This window comes from Sinohyriopsis cumingii, chromosome 15 (assembly GCF_028554795.1).
Source record: "Sinohyriopsis cumingii isolate HCF-2022 chromosome 15, ASM2855479v2, whole genome shotgun sequence".
Classification (NCBI taxonomy): domain Eukaryota; kingdom Metazoa; phylum Mollusca; class Bivalvia; order Unionida; family Unionidae; genus Sinohyriopsis; species Sinohyriopsis cumingii.
This window is the reverse complement of record NC_142975.1, coordinates 106261791-106278723: the sequence shown is the minus strand read 5'-3', so window position 1 is coordinate 106278723 and position 16933 is coordinate 106261791. Positions and strand designations below refer to the sequence as shown.

Below are 16933 nucleotides of genomic sequence, written 5' to 3'. Positions count from 1 at the left end.
TAGTTTATGGACATTTATGTAAGCGCAAATTACATCCCTGTTATTTCATTGTTATAGTAGTAATTATAGACCATTGGGTGAGTAATAAGCAAATTCAGATACTTATTTAAAAAGAAAATGTGTCGGCTGCAAAAGATAACTTTATTTGTGCATGACTCTCGTTGTCTAGTCTTTTTCATTTAAACTGCTATTTTTACATTTTCTATGGCAGCGTATCTGTCACGATTCTATTTTGTTCGTTTTTCGGAACTCCATTTGGGGTTGTACGCAATCGAAATTAGTGTTAAATCAATGAAGGTGTGGAGACGGGAAGAAAAGTGTTCTGCGACTGGGCTTCTATACAGCTTCTTTGTCATCCTATCCTTTTGTGCAGGTTTTCAGTTTTTCTGACATACTGAAGGCTACCGATTTTACATATGATGGTATAATATCATTCCGTGTTTTGCACTTTTTTTTGACCAGGTATGTTTAGTTTTTCTTTAGTCACTGTGCTAGAAAATATCCTGGTCTCTATCATATGTTGACAGGTTTTGCACTTTTTATACCAACATGGTCCAGATTTACTAGGGTGTTCTAGGTTAGTGATTTGTGTTAGGTTCGTCCTGGCTAGGCTACTACAGGTTTGTTTGGAATTATTAACTTTGATGCGTCACACGATTCCACCATGGGCCAGTATTTCCCGATGAGATTACCTGTTTAAGAGATACTCTACTATAATGTCTTCCGGGATTGTGCATTTAAAACTAATGAATCCTGCATATTTGCACTGCTGAAACCCGGAGTTCAACTCTTTTCCGTTGATATTCAGTTAATCATATAAATGAGTAATTGCCTTTCATTGTACATCCTCCGAACCTTCCATAACTTTAGTTCTGAATGTTCGATTTCATTTAAATAATGACATTTTATATTGACTAGATTCTTGATATATTTAACTGGCAACCGACTACCCATCTTGAGATTCACTGAGATATCTTATATTTTCAGTGGGTTCAATATCAAGGGTACGATGTCATCACTTAGTTGAGTGATGTTTTAAAAAAAATACCTTTAATTACTAGAATTAAAAGTAAACCTTTGTTCAGCTTCAGATGATGAAACCTATTCACAAGTTTGAGTGCCATGATTTTTTTATCAGCATTTTGTAAAATTACGATCCGTTATTGTTGGACATGGCCTAATGCACTAGTTTAATAGCTGCGATGAATTCCCCGAATACATTTTTATTTTGACTCACTTATAAGCTAGAAAACAAATGCATACTTTTTAAAATTTTGTTTCCTCTCTTAAGTGTGGGCTATATGTAGCAAATGTTAAATAAGACAATTCTAAGTTACCAAATAATAAATTGTTATGTCAAACAACTATTTGCTGGAGGTTGCTCTTACAGGTACCTTGATGAATTAATAGAATACATAGATTCGCCATTATATTAAGTAAACACGATCCCTATAGCGAAGGTTTACGTATTAACAGATCGCACAATTGTTTGTTAATTCGCTGCTTAAATATAGCTATCACTAAAACATTATCCACATGATACTGTAGAAATTTGAAACTTGTATTTCAAATGATTTTTAGTGAATATGTATTAGGTACTGCATAATAACGAAAATTATACGTGATATGCGTCTTTAAGCATGTTGTGTATTTTCGTACACTTATAAATAATATGTACTAGTAAAAATTATTGGCTCTGATAACATTAGAATATTGCCAACCATCTTTATTTAACAGGCATTTGTAACTGTTAACATTTTTTAAAATTGTAATTATTTATGGAATGATGCTTAGGTTGTGTTAATAATCAAATACAATTATTGTTCCCACTTTTTTAATGCCCTTTATGTGTGCGTTAGAGAATGATGGTTAGCCATGACAGATTGGACTCGAACTGGTCATTTCAATGAGAAGAATGGGTCAGCATATAAGATATGACATAAGTCATTATGTCGATAGTTTATTACCGATACCTCTAAATGCCACATGGATGGCTCCTTAGCTGAACATTCGTATTACATATTGTAGACCTGCGTCAATACATACAAACACACACACACACATATATATAAAGAAAACAAATCATATGGCGAATAACAATCATTTCATGTGCCCTGGATCCAGCAAGGGATCACGTGTGTCAGTGATTGATTAAGATAAATGCTACAAACTGACAACGAACAGTGCGAAACTAGTATCTAACTAGCCTGAGAGCTTTCAATTCGTTTAAACCATGTATACTTAAAGGCTAAATAAACAAATCACGATGACCTGCTAAGATAAGGAAAATAAAAAAAGGCTGATAGGATACCATTTATCCTGACCTACCATCCAGATAACCCCAAAGTAGGTACATTCATCTGGAAACACTGGCCCATCGTGGAATCTTCGCACGCACTAAATTTAATCCCCCCTAACAAACCTGTATTAGCCTACCGGAGAACAAAAAAACATCAAGGACATCCTAGTCAGGGCGAAGCTAACACCAATCACTAATCAAGACCACCCTAATCAATCTGGCCAATGTTGCGGTAAAAGGTACAAAACCTGTCAAGATATAATAGAGACCAGGACATTTTCTAGCACAGTAACTAGAGAAAAACTAAACATACATGGTCCAAACAAAACGTGCAAAACAGAGTATGTCATTTATCTCATCACATCTAAGATCTGTAGGCTTCAGTATGTCGGAAAAAAATGAAAAGCTACACAAAAGGATCAACATATATATATATATATCTGACTGGATGACAAAGAAGCTGTAGAGAATACCAGTCGCAGAACACTTCTCCTCCCCTGGCCACACTTTCAGGTGATATAACACTTATTGCAATTGCTCAAAACCCCAACAAGAGTTCCCAAACCAGGAAAGAAAAGGTATCTTACTGGATACACCGCCTTAGTACACCGAAACCAAGGGGTTTAAATCAAGAAGACAAGAAAAACAAAACCATGTACAAATACAATTATCTTTTGCAGCCGACACAATCCCTTTTAAATAATTCTCTAAACTTGCTTCATCGCCTATGACTACTATAACAATGAAATATCCGGGATATAATTTGAGCTTACATAAATTTACATTAAATAACAGAAGTCGTTATGGCTCATCAATGTCTAGGTGAATAGCAATATTTTCCAGTATCAAAAACAAGCTGAAATAAACTAGCTGAAACATAATACATTTAAAAGTATAACACCTGTAGCAACAGCCATGACAAATTTCGCAAACATAAACGTTTTTTTGTTTGTTTGTCTTGTCTATTCTTCTTGTATTTTCCTTCGATAAAGACTCATTAAAGAGTCGAAAGCGCTCAGGCAAGTTAAATACTAGTTTCGCACTGTTCGTTGTCAGTTTATTGCATATATATATATATATATATATATATAAATACGAGTATACTTTTCCTTTAGCAAAGTTTGACAAAACTTATTTAGGTCTCATACATGTTGCAAGTGATTTTTTAAAAATATTTTACATGCTCACAAATCTATTGCATTTTCATATATAGCAAACCGAGCTAAGACTTAGAGGGTTTGATTGAGTATAAGTATCTAAGTCAAGGGCTTTCTTAGATAAAATCGTAGAAAGACAAACCCAAATAAACTATTTTAAACTACATATAGGAAACAAAGAGAATATTTTTGATGATAACATGTCGTATAGAACCGAAGTAGCAGCATATCATATTCACGCTTCTGTTCCCTAATATGGTATAACATCTACGGTTAGGAAGGTCCTGGGTTACACTCAATTTTCCCTCATGCAATGCTGGTGTCAGAGATGTTGTTAAACATAATGCAGACCTCTCATACTTACCAAGAGCGTGGCGCCTAGCCTAAGTAGTTAGGGAATTATAAACATAATGATTGTCTCCATAATAAGGTGGGAATATGTCACAAGAATGTTGTTTTAAAGTACACTAGTTTGGGTAAATGCATGTTCCTTGTGTACAATGAAGACGTCCCTGGCTCATGTTACTTTTTCCTCTGGAATAACACGCGAACCTTGAATGGAAGTTTAACTGTCTCGATTAAACTCATATTTTTTTTTAAATTTATGCCCTATTCCCAAAATCTGTTCTTTCATATGGTATAGTACATAAATTGCATCTATAAGATATGCTAGCACATTACCTATTACGCATGTTTCTTTTATGTGTCTTCTTTCAGAGAGCGCCGACATCATAGGTATTACAGAACTTTCTCCACGAGCAGTATCTGGATCCATGTCCAAGTTCAATTGTTCTGCTGTGTCTACAAGTATTCCAACCAATCATAATCTGACTATGTTGTCTGAATGGAAGAAAAATGGAATGGACATAACTCAGGGATCCAAGTACAATGTCATTGGAACAATCTTAGCTATAAACATCCTAGACAGGACTGATAATGAAAATAGATTAACTTGTAGAGCATATGAAGACACTCGTAGGAAGTCGAACGAGAGTAATGAATACATCTTGAATGTTTTATGTAAGTAATATAGCTATGTTTGTGGCTGATGGTTCGTTATTGTTGTAATGTTTTCTTTCATATATGTACATATCGTGGCTAAAAAGCTAAGAACAATTATTAAGCCACTCCTCACTGTGCAGATAAACATAAGTTCTTTAAAATTTGTGAATATTCATTGTTCAATCACGCGCTCGGGTTGTTAGTAGTGCATATACATATTAATGATGTTGATTACATGCTTTTGTCGAATAAACCAATCAATCACTTATTGCAATGAATGCGGAGATTCGGTGCACTGTTTAGGTCAAAACTATATAATTCGACCTCATATAAATGATTGCTAGCTCTGTAAAACACACGTACCTCTTGTTGTACCCATACATACTAAATAAAAGACAACATATATAGCACTTCCTTTACAGTAGTCAAAGGTTTCACGGGTTCGGTCCCAGCACATTCCGCAATGTATCAACAATGCAATATAAGCCATCACTGGAATATCAAATTGTGTGATCCGCCAATGTTCATCTAAATAATGTTTTATGTTCCTTATAAATTATTACATATAAAGCTTGTTATGTTAATTATAGTCGTACGATTTTATGGCATTAACATATTATCTTATTTAAAAAGTGTTTATACCTACTTAAAAGTTAATGTTAAGAGTAAGATCATACTGTTATGCACTGCATTGTTAAACATTTGGCGTTGCACTGTATTTAAGTTTTTATATGTATAGCCTAGTCAGAAATGTGGGATATTACATTTTACCTTGAATCTTTCAACCTGATTATTGTATAGATTTCTATCAGGATTACATCCATCAAAAGAGCTTTTTGGGATTTACATTTAGGGTCTGGGCACATTGTTTCTATGTGTGATATTTATATGTGATCCTATCTTGAATAAAAAAATCACGGTAACGGAGTTTATCTTGATGAGTTCATCTACCTCATTTTCGTGGGAGGTCGTTATTGCTAATAGATTACGCTACTCTGATATGTGTTCAATTTGAGGTCTTTATTGCTAATATATTACGCGTCAAAGATATGTGTTAAATGTTATGTTATGGCCCTTGTCATAATATTGAAATAACCGTGCTATAATTCTGTATTAGTAAAACATTATCGTCACCTATATGTCATCTGTTGCTGGCTTTGGTATTGTTAGGAAACACTTTTTTGTCTTAGGCATCACGCTTCGTTGACATGTGTTGACATGTTTTGTTTAAAATTTATTTTGGGGTGCTGATTATTTTGTAACCATGAAAGTTGATATTTACATGAATGTCGGTTCTTTCCTCACCCTTGCAACCTAAGAAGGTGACCGTGGTTTACAGTTTATGATTTACTGTCATGGTTTAAGTATTTAACTACAAACATCCCTCCATACTATATTTATTCAATCCTACTGTGAAGGTACCTTTTGACCAAGGCAGTTGGGAGAAGAAATCACTCCGTTTATTTACTGTCATAATAATGAATATACGTTATACGTTGTGACATATTACCTCAACAAGTATTGCAAGAGAATGATTGAATGAGTTCGATGAGTGAACTGCACTCTTCTTACTTTTCACCTGAGGCATTGCATGTAGTTCTCAAGCAATACAATTATAAAGCCTGGACAATGCTTATACAAAGGGCTTTCATTCTAAAGTTACTCGGAACTTTTGATTATCACCAACTCAAATCTCACATCTAGATTAAAGATTGTGGAACATATTTGAATTGTATTTAGTAAAAACACAGAAACAATATTACAATCTGGTTGCTACCACCTTACTATAGTGACTCTACCTTTATATTTTGAAAAAGTATTCTTCTATAATGAAACTTCTTTTGTACCACATGTATGTATGTATGTATGTATGTATGTATGTATGTATGTATATATGTATGTATAATGCCAATTATAACAAACTGATTAAGGTAGAATGAACGAAAGTTAAAATGTAAAGATAAACATAGTAACAATGACTTTAGGTAGAAACGATGACAATGATTTCTTGCTCAGATCACTTGAGAACTATTGTTATTTCACCAGAGGCAGGTGGAAATTTCACTCTCTGAAACAAATTGATAAAATTTCTGCCAGTGATGATGTGCCATTTCTTTCAGTTAAGTATCTTGCGCCATTTAGCAGTGTGTGAAACAATAACTTATAATAAAACAGATTCATAGATTTTTGTCCTGATTTGCATGCAGTTTACAGCAATGTGGATTACGTATGTAGTGACAATGAAATAAAACTAACACCTATGAATAACCCATTCAGAGGTAAGAAGTGATTTTTAATAAAACTTTTTAAAACTGAAAATGAACTGTTTTTTCTGCACATGTTATTTGCAAAAATAAAATGGATACTAGCAAGTCCTGAACAAAATTGACATTAGTTCCTAACAAAGCTATGAAAGCCTTCATTTGCCATCAAGAACATTTTATAATAAATACAGCAACATAATTATCATTGTATTAGGATAATATTAATAATAGTGATAATAATGCTAGTCCCAAACATTATGATGATGTCAAAAAAGATGAGTCTAGATTATTCATATTCTCTGTTCATATGACCTTTAATACATTCTAGGCGATCTATTATATCACAGATCGTAATTAATTTGTGTAAACTTTATTAATGATTGAATCTTGTTTTTAAATCTCAAACCACTTTATTAGTATCCTAATAATAGACTGAAGGCAAATGTTCGAAATTTAGAACAGTTGGCAAATGTTTTCCCTTCATGAAGACCACTAGCCACATTTTAATGACTCTTTGTATCCTTGTTTTTATAGCACATATGTTTGTGCTAACGACTACTCTGCACAACAATACAAAGAAATGTATCCAGTGTTAAAATGTCATACAAAAATATATCGTAATTAATAAGTGATCACAAATACAGACAAGTGTAAATAAATCACTACTAACGAGTACATACCCAACTGCACAATAAATTGTCTACTCTTTCCTTATGCGTAGCTTATTATCCACACCGTGGAATGTAGAACACCGCCTGGATATATTCATGAACACATGTCATAATTATCGTCATTAGGCATGCTGCGCTATACTTTGTTTAACATTCATGACTGGTGAAAGTCATGACTTTCATCTGTACAAAGAACCGTCTTGTAAAGCATGCAGCTTTTCGTACATCTTACTTAATCGGTTTGTAATGTTTTACAATTTGTCTTTTTCTTAATTTGATTAACACTCATGTTTTGCGGGAAGTGCCTTCACACACACTAGCGGAAATGCATACCACGTCTAGAATATATATCATACGTGCAATCAAATTAAATAGACATCATGTTTATGCTTACATATAACATTTATTTAGAACAAGCAGCTAGTGGGAAATACATTTCGCTATCTTTTGACTGATATTAAGAACGAAAGACTGATGATACTCAAATATATCAACTTTGGAGGATTAATACTTAGAAAAGTACATGAGGTGAAAGGTGAGGTGAAAAGTGACATGAAAAGAAGCAAAAGAGCCATTGTATGGTATGAATTTCCGGTAGAAAGGCTTATATCATCATGATGTCAAATGAATTTTATCACGAGTGAAATCTAAAATATTAATACGATGATCTCAAGTAAGAGTAAACGCCTATATATGTGGCTATATTTCAATAATACATAGTAAATAGTCAACAATGTCAAAATGTTAGTTGGTTATGTTGTAAACTCTATGCTGGATTTATATGAGTTATGAGTGATTCTTCTCCTGTTTGTCAGATTGTTACCTCTATACTTGATATGTATGGGTTATGAGTGATTATTTGCCTTTTTGCCAGAGATTGTTGGCAATATACTATGTGTATGCGTGACATATAGGAATATATAAAATATATCCATTATTTTTTATTGAAGTACATCAATCCATATTAATAATGGTATCCGATGGACCAGCTTCTCAGGAATTTATCATCTGTTTCCTTTTTCACCGAATTGGCTCTGGCTGCCATGATTCCAAAACACAACTGATACGAATTATGGCCTTTCATATCACATGCTCCTTTCTGCGTGAAAAAATGTGCCACTGATTTTGAATTTGAGCAAGTTTTGTATGCATTTAATTATGTGCTCGCATGATATATCAGGTTATATGTCCTGTTATAATCAATCAACTGAGAACATTATAAATGTTCATTAGTTATGGCAGTATATCAAGAAAGTAATCTTCTACAAAACGAAATGCATCAACTCAACTAAATACAATGGCCCACTAATGTGGCCGAAGTAATTAGGACATCACTATAAACTGCCACACAGCAAACATCGTAGCGATATAACCTAATCCTTTCTAACGCGCCATTAAAAATTTAAATCACACTCACACACACACACACACACACACACACAGATACACGCCCAAATACAAGGAAACCCAGCTGCATAAATAACTGATATGTTTCATATTTATAAACATAATCAAAATCTTAGTCAGATATTCTATTTTCTTTAAGAGGTATATTTTTAATAATTTACATAGTGTAGTTACACCGATATGTAATGTAAAATTGTTGAAACGGGCCTTACATTTTTAGTTCCATGTTCTCTTTCATTTCCTTATACATTTATGCCATAAATGCATTGAAAATAAAAAGTAATTCTGAAGTTATGTACCTACGTGTTATCTTATTGCTTTGGTTTCTTATGTTTAAACAGATGGGCCTGACAATGTACAAATAACACCAGGCGGTGACCTCTCTGTTGTTGAGGGAACAATGCTGAACATATCTTGCTCTGCAGAATGTAATCCATTTTGTGACAGTTATCGATGGCAGAATGGATCAGACAAGTCTTCACTTGGATCTTCTCAATCCCTAGTAATAACAAAAGTAAGACGAGAACATACAGGTGTTTACTTCTGTACTGTCACCAATAGTGCCATCTCCAATAGTGCAAAAGTACAGGTGAATTTCACTGTAAATTGTAAGTAAATCTGATGAGGAATATGAACATTTATGGATTTTTTAGCTGTATGATAGGGAGGGATATTTATTTTCTTCATGTTCTTTTCTTCGGGCTGTTTCTATACTTAACCCTCAAAGTTAGTTTACTTATAATGTCCTCTACTGCATGTTAATTTAGTATTATCTAACCGTCTCCCCTTCCATCCATTCGTCTGTCGTGTTAATTCGGGAAAGCTTTTAATCATGACTATATTTAAGCCATCTGACTAGCGTATTTTCTATCGACCTGATAATGCTTTGTGCTACTTCGTAATTTGCAATATGGACCCCGATATAGATCGAATTCCAGTGCTGTCCAAAATATTTTCACAACATTCTCTAGTGGTTAAATTAGGATAGGTTTCTAACCGGAGTTCCGATACATGCTCCAGAACGTCACTACTTCGTGTGTATCGACGCATTCAATTTGTGTTTGCTTGCTCACCTCGAATCAGAAGAGTAGTAATTTAGTAGTTCTGGCAAGACACCTTCCTGCATATTAAAAACTTAACAATGCATCATGAGTTACCAGCATCATACGAGTCCCTTAATCTCAGAAGACACCTTTGCGTCATGATCGTAACGGACAAAAGTTAATTCGTGAGTTGCATCAAACACCATGGAGGCAATCTTACCATTTATGTTGCCTGTGTAGCGGAAACTTTCCTCTAGCTGACAGAAGTCGTTTTACTTTTCAGCAGATTTCAATATCCAACTTTAATGAACAATATAGGGGTTGCTGCTTAATTACGAAAAACTAACTAAATATATCAGCAAGAGGAATACATAGTTAATATAATTTATTTACACAATCAAAATATCGTATGATGTTACAAACTGCTACAAGATACAAAATAATTTTCAAGAGGCAATAGCTTATTCTAACGACATTATAATACTTCTTGATAAAGTTTAATGCAAACTCTGCTGGAGAAACAACTGCACAAAGCTTACAAAATAGTGTCAGTTATAATATATTTAAAAATCAATATCGCTACGAAACTTATATTACGCGAAGTAGTTTGCAAAACGATTAGGAGGAAATTGTACATTGCGGAGTGTAACAGGATAAAGCCGGTCATGGGTTTCATTTAGCGAAGAGAATGAGTGTAACAGGGTAAAGCCTTAAAGCCAATCTCGGGTTTTATTTAGTGAAGTCACCGAAAGACATGTCGTGAATGAGATGTTGAGGTATCATATGATTCAACCGTAAATGAGTCCCACACGAACCTCGTGCGCATACAGTACTACCATGAATTTAACATAATTTTGCTCACAAAGTTCATCAGCTGGTCAAAGGAAAATATATCTTTCCTGAAAGGAAGTAATTAGAAAATGAAATTACAACGAGTAATCAGGAAAGAATCAACGTATGCAACGTATACATAAATATGATTGAGATATGGATATATAATAATTGATAATCAGTGTGTAAAATTTAAACAAAAAAATAACTATGCTGCATTTATCACGAATGGTATCAAACTATAGGATTTATATTACTATACACAACGAATAGGGTATGATTATGTTACCATGGATGATCAAAATAATATAATGTGTACATGTTACGACTATATGGTCTTTAACTAAGTAATAGTACGAAACAAAACCACGGTGTTTATAAAGCTCATCGAAAAATTTAACACTTTAAGCTTTACAATGACAATTCAAGAGGAACTTACAACATTGAGAATTGAATAATTCTTAAATGTTTTATCACAAGTACAAACAAAACTTTTATCCCGAATGAATTACGAGTCTTGAATATGCTGACCTACCACTCACCTTGAATAAACTGACTGCAAACAATCTTTATTTGTCACAATGGCATTATACAAAACTTCATTGAATACATTCAAAATAATCCCGAAATGTATCTTTACTCGAGACCAAGCGATTGCATTGCATCTACTTGAGACCACTCTGCCACCCGTGGCCACCGTTCACGTATAAACCATTGATATTAATTACCCATAATGCCACAAAACAGTTACACGATGAAATTCAGTTGTGGAATATGTAGGCTCATTGTTTTTTCTTCTATTTTTGCTACTCATTAATCAGGCTTTTAGATGTTTAGAGCAAGATGTCTCCATTATCATAAGTAAATAACATGATCAAACATGCTTCGAATTGCTTTTTAATCAATAATGGTATGCGATATTTATGAAATCCTTTGCATTCAAAATAGCAACACAATTATCAGAAGTCGTCATGTCAGTACAATTGGGATGCAAATGAAGTGAAGCGACCGTGTAAGACAAATATTAGAAGAACCAATTGTCAGATTGTGAAATACGAATTTGCTTCTATACCAGTATTTATCACTAAAGTACTTTAAGCGAATAAATGGCATATTTTTCGAATTCCTCATCATTTATAAATTAAGTATGAGGAAATTACTTTATGGTGCCAGAGTACGAAACATGTTTCTAATTTTCAGGGCACACGAATGTGTATAGTATTTTGCTATTTCCTACTAAAAAACAAAAAAAAATGCAATAGCATGGAAAACAGTAAATACAATTTCTTTACATGAGCGAACGAGCATAATCTAGACTATTCTTATGTGTTTTCGTTTGCACTCACTCTAATTATAATATATGATAAACAACGGAAGTATATAGAAACAGTAGGAATTAAACCTAGTTATCTTAAAAGTCTGAAAAGATATATATTATAGGTTGAGAATGTTGCTATTTAGAACACTATCGTTTCTAAGTATCGATGCCGCATCAGGTATTACCTAATGGAAATCAAACTACATATCCAATAAATGCATAACGTTTCTTGAGTGTTAAGGAACATTAACGCATAAATTGTATTGATGTCAAATTAATGGATTATATATATATATATATATATATATATATATATATATATATATATATATATATATATATATATATATAAACTGCATGATTTGTATTCTATGAAGACGTGCTTACCATTTAGGAAAAATAAAATGTCTTGACGGCATTAAAAGTGTCTGAAACTGTCTATAATGGACAAGATAATGGATGGCATTAAAACTTTGAACAGATCCAATCTCCCAGAAAACAACATACAAAACTAAATATCAACGATAATGCAAAAATTTTATTACTTAAAATTAGATAAGAAATTTTCGAATGGCATTAAACTAATTAACATATAAATGCTTTTTCGTACCTATGACTTTCACTTGTTCTGTGCATTTCGTGTTTTATTCCTCCTTCATCTATTCTCATGGTGATTATTTATATACTGTAAATACAACATTATTTTTTATTTCTATACTAAACGTTTTTCCTCATCAGTGCCAAGAGGCATCCCAACTCTTAAGAATATCTAAAATTAACACTTATCGTGTATAGGATTTTTAAGCCGTTTTCTCTAAAACGACAACTAATTCGTTCTTTTTGTGATCGAATTTAGATTGCTTTTGATATACACAGAAGGACCGTGCAAATTTAAGCATGCTTAAAGGATGGATGATGTTGTGTGACTATCCAATCTTAAAGCTATATGATCTAAATAAGATGGTGACTCCCACAAAAAAATGCATATATAATCCTTGCGAAATATTTACCAGTCAGTGGTAAGGATTCGACAAAAATATGCGATTAGCCATACACCAACTTTCTTCAACATCTATGCATCGATGGGATGAGTGGAATTTAATATGGGAAGTGTGAAATATTAATTGTTCTTTTCTTTTCACTGCATATACACAAACAAGCAAACAGAGGAACGAAAGGAGAATTTTATTCGCTTTAAATGCCTGACAGACAATAGCGAATGTCGGTGATAAACTGTAGGTTACGTAATTTTTTAAATTTACCATTGTTCAATACTTTTTGATTGGTCGTTTGTTAGGATTCACTCTCAGGATATGACTCATTGCAGTGAAGATACATATTCTAGCAGACTGCCATATCAAGGAAACAATGTGAAGACCTCAAAAAATGGTTTCCGCACCGATCGGTAGTATTCTTTTTTCAGCTGTTTAGGAAACCAATGCCAGAGCGTCTCTCTATGAGGATCTGTAACGAATTACCATTTCATGTCTAGCGCCAAATTAGAAGTCGTGATAAGTAAAAGCTTTCAGGTTGATCCGCAATCGACCGTACTACTACGCATTTCAGCGTTCAGGAAAATGGTTCAAGGTCTCCCCAGTATCTGGATTTCGTACTTACGTCTTGTCCGAACAGTACCATCTGGTGTCAATGATTTGGGTCTAACTGTATCCACGACTTGCTTTTGAACACCTCCGGGGGAATACCATTGAGGAGAGAACTGTTATCTATGCACATTGGGTCACACCTGCAGAAGAATCAAAAAATGCTCTACCTTTAAACCTGCTTCATATCAAAGAACACATTTTCAGCAAGACTACATGCTACATGTAGTAATATTGTTTAAGTATTTGTGTCTATGATGGTTTAGAACATTCATTAATATGTCTTGTATATAGGTTTAATGGAATGTCACCACAATACCAACTATACAGTGCCGACCAAAAGTTAATATACAAAGAGGTAATAGGTAAAATAAAAACATTGCAAACGAGCTTGAATTGGAAAATGTAGATAACGTTGCATTATCGTTATGGCTTCAAGCTTCGTTTATTCTCATCATGCCATTTAGTGTTCCTAATATCTGACTGCGGAATGTACATTTGTGCTCTGTAATTGATAACTGTATTTTGGGTTTTAATCATATTTAAATACTATGTTTTCAGTCGTGTACGGTATTGTTTACCCATTACATGCTGTATGAAAGAAAAATCATTTTCGTTCTGAAATATTAACATTATCACAAAATCTGAAACCATAGTCGCTTTCGCAAAGATGTTTTCTTTTGGCAAAAAATAAATTAATAAGAACATTGTCTCGATTGCAAGTAAAAGTCGAGCATGATCAAATAGCCCATTCAGTATAGAATTTGTAAGAATGAAAGCATTATGTGTGATTTCTCCGATGACTAGGACATTTCGATTTCATTTTCGGAGAAACAATTTGTGACATATCAGGATTCCAAACCAAGCCAAAATGTATAATCTTTTTGAAAATAAATCTCATCATTTCGAGTCAGTTAATGAGTTAATTTAAAATGTTCATGCACATTGACTTTACATAATACGGACGATAATATTAGTTAGTGGTCATTATCTTGATTGTTATCCAGGTATCGTTTACTCCGGTTTTAGGAAGTCATGTTTGAAGGTGTTTGCTGAAAATCAGAATAGTTTTGATGAAACAAGGGGACACATTTTAGTGTTACTTATGTCTTGGCATAGTGATATACATATGCATCAGTATTAAATATTCTAATCAGCACCTTAATCGTGGACGTGTTAAAATACATCTAGTTGCAACTGTTTGTATATCTGAACTAATTATATCAGATTTAATAGTTTGTAAGTTTCAAAATACTTTTAAGTTTTTAAAATTTCATTATATGCAAAAATAATGTAGTTTTGTTTGCTAGGAACTTATACTTTCTTTAGAAAATAGTTTGACCTTGACAGTTCGTTTCAGTAAACACCAGGTGTTGACCTAGATCCTGACCTTGATTCAAAGTTAGTAGCAGCCACGTAAATTAGTTCTGTTTTTATTTTAAAATTATTGTTTTTTGTCGAAGTCACGATGGGACTACATGGTTTAAGATTTGAACAATTTGTTTACAATTTTATTTCTTCAAGTAAAATGAGTTATTATCGTCGGGGTCATGTTAGACGTACGTGATATAAATATGACCACGTGACCACCTTTCGATTTCGCAACGTGGGGATTTTTGAAGCTGAGTTTTAGAATACGATATAACCTGTGTTTTAGAGAAATATTCTCAGATATTTTGGCTTTTTTCTTTAAACTGGAAAGTGGTGAGTCGTTTGGAGTTATTCAAATTATATGGATTCAGAAGGATTAATTCTTTTTTCATAGAGAATTACGTGTGCTCATATAAAATTCGTGAAAAGACAGCTCTTATAAAACTTGTATTTGGATTTCCAAAACTGGAGGATTAATTATTATATTTCTACAAGAAAATGTAGACTTCAACAAAGCACATGTTACATCATACGTCATCGCCTTCCATCTTGGATTCTTCGTCGGGACTCGAACTTGAAATCATGAGAACATTTTATTGTTAAGGCTTCTAAAATATTATTCGTGGATTATGCTTGGATTATTTTTGGATTTGATTCTTAAAACCGTATGTTCTTTTTTTTTCTTCTTATTTACAGTTTTTATATTTGGTGAAATAAATTATTATATTTTTCAAAGCTTGTTGTTTTCACACTTTCTTGTGTTACTGTTTATTCGAGCCTAAACACGTAACGCAAGACAGGGGCTAAGTACGTATTGAAGACCATTCCAATGGATATGATATGTGTTCGATTGTGTACAAAATATCAATAGTGCCTGTGGATGATTTGTTTTTGTAAGCAGATACTGCACGTCTTTCAGAAAGGAGCAGTCAGTGTGATTTTGAATGTCAAATATATATTTTAACATCTATGTGAACTCTTAAATACCGGTAGGTGGATGCCATGTAAGAATTCCATTATGTTCATTAAAAAAACACACTTTGAAGAACTTAAATAATTTAGCACCAGAGTACCTTCGTGTTTCTACATTTGTCAGGACCAGTATCAAAAGGCGTATATAGTCAAGGGACAGCAATCATTTACTGAAGGTTCAGGTACAGCGTTTTAAGGAATCTTTAGCTTACGCTGGTATAGTTTTCAGGAGCAATTTTTAGCAAAATCAGCACCTAATGTTTCCACTTTTAACTATGTTTATAAATATTCAACATGCACTGCTACTTATATTACTGCTCACATTATATCTGTTATATATTTATGTGGTAATACAATGGTAACATCGCGTAGTCAATAATAAAGTCAGACGGATATATGTATATATGGCTGTCAGCTAATTATGGCACAGGGTAAATATCAAGTATTATGCTGATAATTAAAGATCCATTTCAGGCACATGATATTTAAATCTAACGCTATAAAATATGTTGTAAATGTGATGAATGAGATTATAAATGTCATAGGTAGCATTATTAAAGGTCAGGCTCATTTTAGAGACTACTGTTTCCCCACAACATCAACCCACTTGGACTCCTTGTTTAGTAACTGCGAACTAAAACAATGTTGTAATAAGTTACTCTTTCTAATATGGCCCAACATATGCATGGGCCTACTACCATTGTTTTGTAGAAGGTATGTTTAAACGAATGGCACTGTATCGAAACGTTTGGGACGTTTCTGATGACAAATATTAACCAATCAGTATAGTAGTATCTCTCTTATATATGTATTAATATCAAGGTTTGAATAAAGCATATTCAGTTTAGACCTTTGCAGTTTGGTACCTACTGGTTGTTTTATTGTATATTTCTTAGTTCTCCGTTTTATTTTGTTTCATATTTGCTTATTTTAGTTATAACGTGAGAGATTATTCGTAAAAAATAAATCATCATGATTTTTCATTATAAGCAATACA

The 16933-nt window shown here is 33.2% G+C and overlaps 1 protein-coding gene across 1 annotated transcript in view; it reads left to right on the top strand.

Annotated features, from left to right (window-relative positions):
- Positions 1 to 16933, top strand: part of LOC149782426 (protein turtle-like) — a 49082-nt gene that overhangs the window by 12205 nt on the left and 19944 nt on the right. Inside the window, exons 3-4 of the mRNA XM_089934874.1 lie at positions 4174 to 4476; positions 9142 to 9408. Coding sequence (XP_089791000.1) covers positions 4174 to 4476; positions 9142 to 9408 — 570 coding nt within the window. The remainder of the gene's footprint in view (positions 1 to 4173; positions 4477 to 9141; positions 9409 to 16933) is intronic.